This window comes from Arachis duranensis, unplaced genomic scaffold, assembly GCF_000817695.3.
Source record: "Arachis duranensis cultivar V14167 unplaced genomic scaffold, aradu.V14167.gnm2.J7QH unplaced_Scaffold_232527, whole genome shotgun sequence".
In the NCBI taxonomy this organism is placed as follows: Eukaryota; Viridiplantae; Streptophyta; class Magnoliopsida; order Fabales; family Fabaceae; genus Arachis; species Arachis duranensis.
Genome location: NW_026264853.1, coordinates 1,286,874 through 1,302,165, shown reverse-complemented (window position 1 = coordinate 1,302,165; position 15,292 = coordinate 1,286,874). Strand labels below are relative to the sequence as shown.

General features: G+C 32.2%; 2 protein-coding genes across 3 annotated transcripts; one reads left to right on the top strand and one right to left on the bottom strand.

The window, feature by feature from the left end:
- The first annotated feature begins 66 nt into the window (after positions 1 to 66).
- LOC127744262 (probable calcium-binding protein CML48) lies at positions 67 to 2,851 on the top strand. Of its 2 annotated transcripts, none has more exons than XM_052256544.1 (5): positions 67 to 732; positions 816 to 862; positions 1,530 to 1,705; positions 2,035 to 2,147; positions 2,485 to 2,851. In XM_052256544.1, exons 1-5 carry the CDS (start codon positions 228 to 230, stop codon positions 2,493 to 2,495), a joined length of 852 nt encoding a protein of 283 aa, XP_052112504.1. In that variant the 5' UTR covers positions 67 to 227; the 3' UTR covers positions 2,496 to 2,851. The 2 variants fall into 2 exon arrangements, with proteins under 2 accessions (XP_052112504.1, XP_052112503.1); XM_052256543.1 differs by having other exon boundaries at positions 70 to 732; positions 2,035 to 2,053.
- Positions 2,852 to 3,810: 959 nt separating this feature from the next.
- On the bottom strand, positions 3,811 to 8,747 carry LOC127744260 (glucan endo-1,3-beta-glucosidase 14-like). The gene is made up of 4 exons (XM_052256540.1): positions 8,542 to 8,747; positions 7,160 to 8,187; positions 6,917 to 7,058; positions 3,811 to 4,183 (listed from the first exon to the last, which is right to left on the bottom strand). The coding sequence occupies exons 1-3, from the start codon at positions 8,615 to 8,617 to the stop codon at positions 6,987 to 6,989; spliced, it is 1,176 nt and encodes a 391-aa protein (XP_052112500.1). The 5' UTR covers positions 8,618 to 8,747; the 3' UTR covers positions 3,811 to 4,183; positions 6,917 to 6,986.
- Positions 8,748 to 15,292: the final 6,545 nt, after the last annotated feature.

Sequence of the window (15,292 nt, the reverse complement as noted above, 5' to 3'; positions counted from 1 at the left end):
GATATATTTATAAAAAAATTATTATTTTTGTATGCTACACATGTTTGCTCTTAAAATTTTTTGATCCGTGACTGATTGGGTGTAATGGTGTATAGCACGCGTGGGCATGAGGAAATGAAGAAGAAATAGTGTGCGAGGAGAGAGGGGAAAGTGAAGCTAAGAAAGTCGGTTTATGATTTGTGAAAGAAGCTAAACTGAGGTGAATTCTGTGCGCGGTTTCTACATCCATGTCTAACTACGGCAGATACGATCCCCATTCGCCCTACGCTCCTTCGGCACCATCCTTACCTGAAAACCACCCTCCCTATTCCACTTCTTCTTCTTCCGCTGCTGCTCCTCCTCCTCCTTCAAATTACCAATATGCCCCTCACACCGCTACTCCTCCTCCGCCACCTTCAACCTACAACACCTATGGCACCACCGCTACTGCTGCTGCTGCCACTGCTTATGATCATGGTTCCACCTACCACGGGGCTGGGACTGCCTATGGCCAAGCTCCATCATCTGCGTATCCTCCTCCTCCTTCGTCTTCACATGGCTACTCCGCTTTCCCACCAGGGACGCACCCCGATGTCGTTAGGAGCTTTCAGATGGCCGACACAGATCGAAGCGGCTTCATCGATGAGGCGGAGTTGCAGCGGGCTCTTTCTTCTGGATACCAGAAATTCAACATTAGAACTATCCGTCTCCTCATCTTTCTCTTCAAGGATCCTACTCAGCCTCCGAGAGTTGGTATGCGGGATTTTCAATTGCTCCTATATAATTGCTTCCTTTGCACTCTCAAACCCTATCTTCTTTTTCTTTTTCTCTCACAGGGCCAAAGGAATTTGCAGAAATCTGGAATTGCATTGCTCATTGGCGAGTAAGTCACTTTTCCCATAAACAAAAAAAAAAAAAATTGGTTCACACTATAGAAAATTAGCTTCATGTGTAATTTTTCTCATAGAATCTATTCTTGAAAAACCCTAAGGCCTATAATATGCTGTATTATTCTAGACTTCCCTTATTCAGTTTGTAAACATCTCTAGTTTTGTGTTTCATACATTACAAAATCTCTTACATCTTAGGGAGAGTTTTAGTGCCTAGTTAATATGGCGATGCTACATGAATAAATAGATATCTGCATCATTTCATTTAATCCCAGATTGTTAAGTATTTCATATGCTTACATTTAATTCAATGTAGACATTTTCACTTTGTTACTAAAGAAAGTCTAACCAATGATATTAAATAACTGAAGTTTATCATTATCTGTATGGAGCTTTTAGGTTTTAACTATTTCTCAAAATTTCATTAGATAGTCCACTTATGGTGTTAAAGGTGATCAAATTTGAATTACACTTGTTTTCCTGTCACATACATGTACCATAACTAGTTACTGACACATATATGTTGGATATAGTAGTGATAGGCTCTATGCCTTTTGTGTTTGTTAATTCTATCAAGGAGGAGGTTAGACTGTTAGAGTTACATTGCATAATAGAACTTCACTCCATATGATTCCTCTGATTTTGTCGCTTCATTTGTAGGGCATATTTGAGAGATATGATAAAGATAGAAGTGGGAAGATTGATCCACTAGAGCTAAGAGATGCTCTGTATGGTATTGGCTATGCAATACCAGGCACAGTTCTACAGCTGCTGCTTGCCCAGTATGGTGATGGAAATGTTAAGAGGGTTGAACTCGGATTTGATAGTTTTGTTGAGTATGACATCTGAACCTTTCATATGCTTATTATATACTCCAATTCATTTGAAAAGAGTAAACTTCCATTTTGGCCCTTAAAAATTAAGAGATGTAACATCAATGTGCTCAATGTGGTCATCCGATGGTAACATTTTGATGTCAAATTCAAAATGGTCCAAAAGTAATTGATTATTAGGACTAAATTGATTTCTTGGTCAAAAAATTGTTTGATGACTATAACAATATCCTCTAATGTTTCGAGAATCAAGTTGATTTTTTGGAAAATTCATCCTTTATATTTGAAGATGTCATTTATATATCTAATGTTCTGCTCTTGAATGTGTGCAGGTGTGGGGTAATTATCAAGGTAAAACACGCCAAGCTTTTTAAAGCTTTGAACCTGTCTCATGTTTCTTTACTTATTCCTTTACGTTTCCTATTAATTCCTTCCATTGATAGAGGCAAGTCCAACTTACCTGCTTCATGGTTTTCCTTAATATATGTTGATCAGGACATAGATACTTTCTACATTCATATGCATTGACTTGATTATGTATGTGGTACGAAACGAGTACTAGGGAGGCATTCATTATCCTTGAATTACAGTTCCTCATGCAACTCACATCTCAATTCTAATGATCCTTCAACTCAAGGGAAAATCTAAACGTTTATTTCGATTCAGTTCTTAAAAATTAGCATCGTCATGGAATTCATCTTCTTAGAACCAAGTGTTTCTCCTCATATGTGTGTGTGCATGCATGTTTGTTTTGCCATGCTAATTACTTGTTGCATTTTCAGGGTCTGACTGAAAAGTTTAAGGAGAAGGACAAACGTTATACTGGTTCAGCCAAACTTTCATACGATGAGTTTATGGCTATGGTCATTCCATTCCTTGTAGCATATGATGATTGAGAAGCTTGTGATGTGCTGCTCTTCAAGAGTTGTTAGTTTTTCTTCTCCAATAGAATGTTTTACAAGTTTGATAGTCGAGGAATTTCTTAAAGGTGTAATGCTTTGTTATATAGATATTGTTCGGAACAAGCTAGTTTCAGCTGTAATAGTATAATAGATTATCCGCAAGTATAAGTAAAATCCTCTTGTATATTCGAATTTTTTATTTATTTCAAAGTCAATATTAACTTATTAACATCATTTCTAATCGAAATTGAGACATCTCGTGACCAAGACTTTCGAACAAATCTCATTATGTAATTACAGGTTGGAGTTTTAGTTGGCACTGGCAGCATTTGCTCAAGCAATCAAGCCTGTCAAGTGAGTTGCTTCTTGTGTTTCTTTATTTTGGCTGCATACTGATTAGTAGTTAATTAATGCGACTATCATCTTTCTTTGACTTTAATATATCAATCATTTTTTTAATATTAACTTTATTTTTCCATTTATGTTTTAACCATAATATTGATTTTCATCTGTATTATATAATATACTGATTAGTAGTTAATTAATGCGACTATCATCTTTCTTTGACTTTAATATATCAATCACTTTTTTAATATTAACTTTATTTTTCCATTTATGTTTTAACCATAATATTGATTTTCATCTGTATTATATAATATATATCTAGGTGGTGTATTTCAATATGTATGCCTGAGACATATTATGATACCGCATGATGACTTAATTTACCTTTCCCTTATTAGTGTATCAACATATACATATTGACAACCACATTAGATTAGAATACAATTCATTGAATTTGCTGGTAAGCTTTCATTATCATGATGGGACCAGTCTAATTGTTGTTGTCTTCATATTCCCCTTTCCTTTTTCCAAAACGGTGTTGTAGGTCCAGAGTCTGAACAATGCTTCACCGCAAGAACCAAGAGCCTTAAAGCAATTAACATGTTATGCTTGCACGAAAATTCAATTATAGATAGTGAGAATAAAGTTTGAATAATTTTGGAATTTAAGTAATACTTTCTGACCTTTGATCATTGTTGCTTGCACGATTAGTCTTTTATACAGTTACCTTAATTATTTTATTAGTTATAGTTATATACTTGTATTTTTATCTTATCTACACTTCACGTGTTTTTAATGTGAGATCAATGTTGTATATTAATAACATCAAATTCAATGGGCAACATTAAAATTTGTTACAAGTGTACACAAAGTGGAACGAAACAGCTTCCTCATTATCCAACATTTTCTTTACATATACAACTAAATCTATTTTCTTTTTCCCTTTATATCCAAAGAAAACTCCACTTTTTCCAACAAAGAAAAAAAGAAAAAGAAAGAACAGAAAACTCTAATCCGTATTACAAAATCCAACATCAGCCTTCTACCTTTAGTTATTGTAGAATTGACAAATCAATAACTATATGAATGGTTTGAGCAAAGCTATATGTACGAACTAAGCCTCCAACTTGCAACCATAGCTATCTACCAAAAGCGTAGAATTTGTTGCGAAAAGAAAGTGTACTGCTTTTACATTTGTCAAACTTCCTGCAAAGAAGTCGCCAAAAAAACCTTCCTGCAAAGATTACGTCAATATATTAAGTCAATAACTCAAAAAGTTAATTTCTAACAATATTTGTCAAAGCTGGAAGAAGGATTTCTTATGCACACAATAATTGAATTAGTTCAATAGTTATTTATATCCACATTACTGTTTGGAGCAGAATTTTATTTAGAATAATATTAGGTAACCAATAATTTTTTTGAACAACATAAACAACCACTAATAAAATAAAAACACATTATATTTTTAAATTATCCACTTAAATCTTAATATTAGAATAATCATCTACACACCTAATGAAATGAACATCTGATATATTTATTGTTTACGTATATTTTTCCTTTTATTTATTTTATAACTAACATGCTCTCACTAGATAAACCTATTAAGTAGCATATGGGCAATAGGGCCAACACGTGTCTGGTCTGAATTTGCATTAAATATTTCAAATTTTTTTAATTACTCTAATAATCTTTGATATGGCCTATGAGAGACAATAACAGAACAAGCTAGTGCTGAGTGTGACATTGTACACCAAAAAAAAAAAAAATCTAAACTGCAAAATGTGTAATATATAAAATATTTATATTTTTATTAAATTTTTTATTTAAATAAATAAAATAAAAATAATAATTATCGAAATAAATAATTTAAAAAATATTTACTAATTTACGTTCTCCATTCATATCTTGTTTATACTGTAAATGAGATAAAATTGCATGTATTTCATTTACAATGTAAACGAAATATGACACGTCAACAAATAAACATAAAAATTAAGTATTATGTATTTTAGATGTGTAATACTTAAAAAAAATATTCTAGTGCATACAGAATATGTTATATTTACGTGGATGTATATATTTAAAGTTTTGTGCACTTAGAATAAAACTAAAAAAAATCCAACTCGATGTATCCGTGATATATTAGTATATTACTATTTGACTTGATTTAATTTTATATTTTTATTTTATCTAATATTATTTAAATAATTTAAAATTTAAAATTATATTAGTCTAAATTTTAAATTAAAAATTTTATAATTTTAAATTATTTAAATAAAATTAAATAAAATAAAAAATAAAATCAATTTAGACAATAACATATTTTAAAGTAGATTGTCATGAATTTTTCTTTTGTTTTATTCCTAGTGTACAGTATCTTAAATATGTACATCTCTACAAAGGTAACATATTTTAGGTGAACTGAGATATATTCTTTTAAAACTGTTACATATCTCGAAGGTACAATACTTAATTTGTGTGCTTATTTATCTTATATTTTGTGTATTGGAGATGTGTAATGATAGTTTTAAATACATTAAATAATACATATATTGGTAAATAAAATATTTATTTTATTTATAAATAATAAAAAAACATTTAAAACTCGGTATTAAAAAATCTTGAAAAGTAAAGATTGCATATATGATATGATATGATATAAGGGAGAAAAGAGAAGCATCTTTTAATGAAAGAAAAGGGAAGGTTTCCAGCTCCAATATTATTGTTAGGAGTTAGGAGTTAGGAGGAGGTGTATCTATCTGTCAATCTTATCACTTTTTTGAAACTGATGCAATAATAATAAATAATTCTATTAAATTCAATGTAGTGGGCATGAACCATGTCCACATCAATACATCATGACTAATTACTAATTAGCCGCCCCAACCCACTTTTTGTGACACTCATATTTGAAGGATCTTCCAAATCACATTGATTATAAACTTTGATTAATTCTAAATCAAGCTCCTGGGTTGGATTTTTGTATATTTATATTCTCCATTCATATTATGAAGTTGGCTAAAGTTGCATTATGAATGTGATAGGCAACAATATTATCCGACACTTAATTTGACCCTCGTCACTTCAATTTACATTAATGGTGTGTTAGGTATGAGCAAAATTTTCTTAGTAGAGTTTGGTTGCTCTTTAAAAATAGAAGAGACAGAGACATGGCAAACAAACACCTAAAAATGAAATAAATCTGAAGAGATAATTTTTATACTATTTCAATAATGATTTTTAAGCAAGTGTATCAAGAAACCAAATGCTACCCTAAATCCTTAAGAATTCTGGCTCTATGAACATAACTGAAAGAAATATATAAGGTTCACAACCATGGACAAAACTCATGAGGTTGTGATTATATATATATGGATGTAGTCATGTAGGACTTTTGTAAATCTGAAGACAAGAACAATTTTATACACACACAAAAAGAGATTCACATGCATGATTGCCAGTGATAGTTAAGGAAGATAGAGACACATTACCAAAAACTTTGATTAAAAAATAAAGAAAAAAAAAACGATAAGTTTTTCTTGGGGGAAGGTGGGTTTATTCGGTCACAAGAATCCACTTGTTCCATGCACAAGCATGAATTTGACAGCATTTGACAGGTTATGCTTTGATTGATACCATTTTGGCAGATATATTTCCACATTATGGTACCAAAATATTCCCACCATATCATTTTTTAGACTCTAGTATTCAGTGCAATACTGTTAGAAAGCCAAGGAATAATTAAAAAAAAAAAAACCTTTTCCCTTTTGATCATAGGACTGAACTTTTTCTTCACAAGTTTCCATCCATCCCTTATTTCAATGATCATTGCTAATTTTTTTAGATACTTTAGACTTTTGAGAGGCAGAAGAAATTGGCATGTGGCCTAAGAATTGAAATAAAACTTTACACTACCATCAAATAATACATACATTGAGTGACAAATTCAAAACTTTCTTACCTTCAACAACTTCAGCTGCAAAAGAATGATCTATATGAATATCTTTACTTCTATCACTAACTTATTCTGATCACAATCTTGAAAGCTCCCAACACAACACCAAGCATGTAATAGTATAAATAAGAAAATTGATGGACAAAACCTGCACATAAACAGCAATAGAAGTATGTTAATTAGAAGCAAAAAGGCAATGAAACTTTTGGCATGTAAATAAGTTTGCAAATGTAAAATGTGTTTACTTACATTGGATTTGGATTCTATAACCATTTCTGGGAGATAACCTTGTAATCCAATGTTATAAACTGGTGAACCATCAGGATAATAAAGGCCATAGTTCCTCTCTGATGCAGGACCAGGCTTCAAATCCTCATTGAAAAGTGCAAATACAAAGATATCAATTGGAACTGATGGATTTGCAGGAGTTGCTTGTTTCTGCTGTATTCTCTTCAACAAATTGCTGTTATATATCTCTGCATTCTCTGGTGTAGCTCCAACCTCATCTGGGTCACCCTTAGAAGGCCAACCTGTCTCCGAAATCCTAACCACGATATCGGTATGGCCTAGGGCCTTGATGGCAGCATAGACAGCATCAATCTGAGCATACAACATGTTATCATAATGCAGATTGGTTACAGGATCAATTGAGCCAGAATTTGGTTGAAATAGTACATAACTCAATGAAATCTTATCAGGGCTGTCCTTGTATGCAAAGAAAGGGTATGCATTAATAAGAAAAGGTGATTTGGTTTGAGCATGGAAGTTAAGGAGTGGTTGTATATATGGAATCAAATCTTGCCTAAAAGCACCAGATGAAGGAGGGAATGAACTAGATAAAATGTTGAATGAATGTGCTGTTGTTACAGTAACTTGTTGTGATAATCCAAGGTTAACAAGGGCATTATAAACAGATTGCATTGCTGGAAGGAGATTCATCATGAGCTGAGTATCATTTAGATTGAAGACTTCATTTCCTACAGTGATGCATGTGATCTTGGTCTGTGATAGGTAAGGTTGAACATTTTGCTGAACCCAACTCTGAGCTTTTGAAGGGTCTCTCATGCTTTGAAGATTCTCATTTGCAAGTCCTATAATGAATTCCACATTGGAATTGGAGAAAGCTGATAGAACATTTGGATCAGCATCATAGAGCTTCAATCTGCTTACATTCAGTGATTTTATAAGAACAGCAACGCGTGATGGAGAGGGAAGATTGTTGGCTATTTGTCCATAGTTGATTCCAAAATCATAACCACTTGTCTGTATAAATGTCTCTGAGAAAAACACAGTTTTGAAATATCAGAAAAATAAAATGCTTAAATTCCTATGCTGAATAAGGAGAATAAGTACACAACCAAATTGATAGAATCATAAAACTAAAATGAATAATATATAAATTAATTATTGGTTTTTGATTCCTCTGAGGATGCAATGTAGTTTCTCTTTCATTCCATGAAGCTAAGAAGGAATAACATTCTGATCACTAAACAACTAGACTAGAATGTTCCATTAGCAAGAAAACATAGACAGAAACAGAATAAGATTACCCCAGATAACAAAATCAGTTTTTTTCATCAACTTTGTGCGGAATCAAAAGAGAATCATGCAGAAGTATACAAGTTACACACCAGAAATAGTGAGAAGCAGCAAAAGCATTTTGAAGTAGGAGGAAAAGCTTGACATGAGTGATCTCATATTGGCCATTGAAGCCAACCAAGACCACCAAGCTTTTCAGGATGAGAAACCAAATCAAAGAGCACGAAAGGTCGGTCACATACCAAAGCTTATCATATATATATATAGAAACAAATATGATACATATGTATGGTATGTATGGCGTGTGAAAAAACAGAACAACTCTGTTCTTTAATTTTATGTGGAAAACAGGGTAATGCTACTTGTTTATTTTAGTTGTCATTTGGCATTATTATATATCCACCACTTGGGTTACACGTATGAAATTGAAACTCTTCCCCTTGTTCCAATTCACCGACATAGTGAGGTTTTTATTTTTTTAATTACTAATTTAATTTTTACAGAGAAGACACTATTTATGGAAACCTTCATGTTAACTGGTTATAAGTTAAGAAAATACCTGTTTTCTGATTAGTGTATCATATCATTCATCCATTGTCCATTATATATTTATTATTACAAGTGATCATATTCTATGAGAGTTACTTGTATTTCTTCTTTTACTTTATAGATTTAATTCAGTTTAATCCACCCAATCTGAAGTGGAAGAGTGGGTGAATCAAAAGAATATTGCAAATGTAATAGTCACAATTCACAAACACTATCTTCTGTCGTTCCATCTTCTTATCCAATCTTGTCACATAATGTGGGGGAGAAGAAAATTCTGTCCTACTAATGATTAATCAAATAAAGATATAAAATACTACTAAATGCTAATTAGCAATCATTTTCTATTAAACTTTTTTAATCATTGGTATTAAGATAACATCTATTTGATTTTTATCTTCGCATCAAATTATCTGAAGATGAAAATCAAATATAATGAATACATATTATTTTTATTCTCTAAAAATAATTCTCTAAAAATTTATCATGAATAGAATATATAATAAATACATATTATTTTTATTTTTTTTTCCGGTAGTGTTCTTTGCTTTCGTTTTTCGATCTTTTTTCGACGTTTTGGTTCGTCACCGCCACCACCATCGTGTTCGTCTTTTCGTCAAGATTCTAACACCGCATGAAGACTGGTGTTCGCTTCAAATTCTCCTCTCTCTAGACGCTTCCAGTGTCGTCGGATCAGCGCCCCATATCAACAGTTTTGCGTCAAGCCACATGTCGAAGCCAGCCAGCCACGCAGATCCGCTCCAACCCGCGTCCAAACCGACCCGACCCATGCTCTCCAACCTGCGTGCCAGCTCCCTGTCTGCGTCAGCGCTGACGTGTCTCCTTCCTCCTGTCACGCGTTGCCACGTGTCCTACCTTATTGATGTGGCAGCTGACGTGGTAGACAGTGGGCCCTCCCTAAGATTTTTTGGTGAGCTCTTTCCAATTCTGCCGTCTGTTTTTTCGTTTTCGCCCCCGAATTTGCAGTTTTCTCTCCTCTCTTTGATCCTTGTATCTACTATTATGGAAAACTCAGCTGTGTCTGCTTTTGCTGTTGCTGCTACTACTGAATCTACCACCTGTGCTCCTTTCAACCCGTCTTTTGTCTCTCTATCTGATATTGCATCTCTTCTTAAGCATCTTCTCTCTTTTTATGGTAATACTCCTACTATTTTTTCAACACCTCCAGGTAATTCTAAATAATATTTTGACTCCAGTTGCTTTAATCACATTTCTCATTTGCCTCATCTTTTCTCATCCTTGTCTACCACTACAAATGCACCTTCTGTCAATACTGCTAATGGTTCCCTCTTGCATGCGACACACAAGGGTTCTATTTCCCAGTCAACTCTTAATCTCTCTAATACTTATTATATTCCCAAATTGAACTTTAATCTTATTTCTGTTAGTCAACTTGTTAATCTCGATTTTAATGTTATTTTTTCTGTTTCTGGTTGTCATGTCCAGAATCGTCAGACGGGACAAATCATCAGAATTGGACATAAGGTCGAAAGGTTGTTTAAACTCGAGAATCTTCATATTCCTTCTGTACCAAATCTGTGTGTTGCTCTTTTCCATATACCCTTTAATTATGGCATCACCGTCTTATCCACAACTCCTTGAGTAAATTGCATTCTTTTATGTCTCAGGATATTTTTGATCAAGTTAATAATGACTATTTTGATTGTATTTCTTGTCAAACTTCCAAACAACCTGCTTTATATTTTCATAATAATTCATCTCTTGCTTGCTCTCCCTTTGATCTTATCCACTCTAATATTTGGGGCCCCGCTCCCACCGCTTCTATGGGAGGAGCTCGATACTTTGTCATTTTCATTGATGATTATTCACGCTTTACTTGGGTTTATTTGATGACTAATCGCCGTGAGCTACCTCAAATTTAGAACTCAATTTTCTAAGGTCATTAAGGTTTTACGACGCGATAATGCTATGAAATACCGTGATTCCAAACTTTTAATCTTTCTTGCAGAATAGAGTACTTTGTCTGAGTTTTCTTGCTCTAGTACGTCTCAATAAAATGGATGAGCTGAATGCAAACATCATCACATTCTTGACTCTGTTCGTGCAAGACTTCTTTCTTCTTTGTATCCTAAGCGTACTTGGGGTGAAGTTGTTTTTACTACTGTTCATGTTATTAATAGACTTCCTTTTTATGTTCCTGGTAACGTCACTCCCTTTGAGCGTCTTTATCATATCTCTCCAGATTACAATTCTCTTCGAGTTTTTGGTTGTGTCTGTTTTGTTCTTCTTCAACCTCATGAACATAGTAAACTTGAACCTCGGACTCGCATGTGTTGTTCCTTGGTTATGCCACTGAACACAAGAGTTATCGTTGTTGGGATCCTCTATCTAAATGTATTGATATATCTCGTCATGTTATCTTCTAGAAGCATCACATGTTTTCTCGATTTTCCTCCTTTGAGTCCATTCCTCCTACTCAGTCACCCTTTTTCACTAACCCCAATGTTGATCTTTTTTCTAGTGATGATTTTATAGGTTTTATCTCGAGTCAACCTATACAGCCTCCTACTCTTCTGCCTTCTCCACCTCCTGATGATTTCAGATTGGCCAATGATCCTTCTCCTACCGTCATGCCTCCTCATTCCACTCGCTCTACTAAGGTAAGGAATTCACCTCCTCATCTTCTTGATTATCATTGTTTTTCTACTATTTTTCATCAACATAAACCTAAGTCCTTCAGAGAAGTCTCTACAAATCTACATTGGTAGCAAGCAATGCAGGAAGAAATTCAAGCACTTGAAAAAGGCGAAAAAGCACACACTTGGGATTTAGTTAATCCTCCTTCTGATTAGGAAATTGTGGGTAGTAGATGGGTATACAAGATTAAAACTCGCTCTGATGGTTCTATTGATCGTTATAAGGCACGATTGGTTGCTCAAGGTTGTACGCAAGAGTATGGTATTGACTATGAAGAGACTTTTGCTCCTGTTGCTCGTCTCACATTTGTTCGATCTCTTCTTACTATTGCTGCAGCCAAAAAATGGTCTCTCAGTCAGATGGATGTGAAGAATGCATTTCTTAATGGGGATTTGAAAAAGAATGTCTATATGAAACCACCTCCGGGTTATCCTTGTCCCTCTCTGTCTCTTTCGCAAGGCATTTTATGGTCTTAAGCAAGCTTTTCGTGAATGGTTTGACAAGTTCAACACCACTATATGCAATCTCGGTTTCACTTGCATCCTTCATGAGAATGCTCTCTTTATTCGTAAAAGTGAACGTGGAGTTGTTCTTCTTCTTTTGTATGTTGATGACATGATTATTACCGGAGATTACTTCACCAATTAGCATATTCTCTCTATCTTATGTCTTTCCGAGTTTAGTGAATTAAACACCACTGTCATTTGTTGCTTACCTATTTTCATAGAGAAAGCTAATATTTTTCATCATCTTCTAGCATTTTACCATTTCTTCGCAGTTTGCCACTTTTCGAACAGTTCACCATCTTTTTGACAATTTCGTTTGTGTTTTTCTTGTGGTAGTTTCGTCTGCACTTCCCTTGCGGCAGTTCCATCTGTGCTTTCTTCCGACAGTTTTGTCTGCACTTTTTTCGGTAATTCCGTCTGCGCTTCCTTCCGACAATTCTATCTGTGCTTCCTTCTAGCGGCAGTTTTGTCTGCACTTTTTTCGCTAGTTCCGCCTGTACCAGTTCTATCAGTTTATGCATTTTTTTTATTACGTTATTTTAAATAAGTTTCAAAGTCAAGTTGTCATTTGAGTTTGAGGAGAAATGTTAGAATACATTAGAATCAATTAGCTTTCATTAAAATTATTTAGCATATTTAAGTATTTATTATAAGATATTATATCTTTATTATTTTAATTCTCTTAACACCTATAAATATCCTTCTATATTATATTATTTCACATAACTTAAATAATACACTCTTCAGATTATTTTTTTATTTCTAACAAAAATGATTAGAACATTGGTATTTTAAAAAATTGAAAAATTTTCAATTAGATTAGTATTGCACCCCTATTTTAAGGGTGTATTTGATTTAACATTTGGAACATGAAAAACACTGTGCAAATTTTTTATGCTTCAATTCTTTGTTTGACATCTACTCTTTAACACATTCTTTGTACTCAAAATTACATTTACAATCATTAATCTTAAAAATTTATTTTTTTCGACTAACTTTATTCTTTATATATCTTATTGCTTTATTTATAAATTTTTTATTATTTCTCTTTATATAAATCTTATTTTTCTAGTATTTATTGTTTTTATTTTTTCTGTTAATTTTTTTGTTATATATTATATATTTTTATAATTGTGGTTGTTATGTATTATATTTATTATTGCTATTAAACAAAAAATTAATCATAAATAATAATAATAATAATAAATTATAATGTATTAAAAAAGTACTAAAAATGCTAAAAATATACTATATAAAAACATATAAGAAAAAAATATAAAAAAATTAAATATATATAAAAAATAACATTATAATTTAATGTCATATTTTTTTTAGTAATTATCTATCTAAAAGTGATTTTAACTAATATTATCCAAACAATATTTATTTTATCAAAATCAATTTTAGTATAGAGTTACCAAACATAAATCATATTGACACAAATTTACTTCTACCCAAAATAAATTTTATAAAATCACTTTTATTCAAATTTCAGTTTGACCAACCACAATCCAAACACACACATAATAAGTAAAGGGACAATATACCATGACAGTTTTCTCCGAATAACATTACTTATTGTTAATAATAATATATTGCAATTTGCAACAACTTCCAATGAGTGAATTGTAGAACCAGTTACCCCCTGTGCCAATATGCCACGACCTTATCACACTTTTTGTGCGCACGCCTCATGGCCAATCCACACACTAACTTACAAACCTACAAATATTTTGTAAAAGAGAGAATCCACAGAGTATAATGTAAATAATCTAACTTAACTACACGATTTTATGCCCGATTATATGAAAATATTTTTTCTTAACAGATTTTAAGAGTTTGAAGTATATCAAAAAAGTTTAATTTTAATGCACTATAGTAAAACATTTTACAAAATTTTATAATTATATCATTCATCAAGTTTTTATTAAAAATTAATAAATTAATGTGAATATTAATTAGCCTTACTAGATAAGTTTCGGGTGTGGAGTAGAGTAAAATACAAGGTTTCATTGAGATTTGGAACAAAAGAAATAATTAAGATCTCTCCTGTAATATTCCATCACATTAACCTTATGGGGTCCCAAAACATTGAACGATACTAAAAAAGAGTTTCATTAAAGCTGTTTCTTTAATCTACTGGCAAAAACATAAATAAGCCATTCAGACCCCCATATATATTGCCATAATTTGGTTCTGGATGAAATAAATGTGTTGAGATATTCTTTTATTTTTTGTGTGGAAGAAGAAATTATTATTGTATATTATTTTATAACTATTAATTTGTTTGTGTATTATCATATTCTTTTCTCTCGTTTCTTAAACTTTTATAATAATAAATATTAAATCAGTACGAAGAATTACTCTTGTTTTCTTATAATAAATATTATAGAAAAGAAGTCGTCAAAAGAAAGGAATATGATGATTAGCGATTAGGATTTTAATTTTGCACCTTTTTATTACTGAGATGCATTTGTTGAAAATATGACTTAGCTTGCGAATAAAGTGACCCCCTTCTCCACTTTCTAGTAAGTGGCGTCATTCTCAAACCCTAATATAATAACACATCGACACATAATAAAAAGAATCAGATATCAAATTATACACATATTGACAAAAGGTTCTTATAAACAATTATTAGAAGCAAATCATGCAAACTTTATTTATTTACAGTTAATAGCTCCTACTACATAATTTCCATTTCTATATTCATTGAGTCCCTCTCTTATGAGTCTTATCTTATTTCATCATTATCAACATAACTCGTGATTTTGACACGTAATTTTATTATTATTATAATAAGTATATTTAATGTTTCATACTCCAACTAAAGGAAGGTTGTAGTGTCCGCTCTTGTATGTGTTTGGATATTCTCTTTAATCTTTACCTACCAAGATTTCATTTCTTTAATGTTCAATTACAAGCTAAAATTTGAAAGTTCGGAGTGATCGAAAGGTATAGGATATGTAAACTTTCAACAAATTCCAAGTTTGGAACAATGTTATACGATGTCGGTCAAGAAAAATAAAGAAATTTTGTGAGTATTGTTAGGTGACTACTTTCAATGTTCATGAATTAATGTGCATATATATATATATATATATATATATAT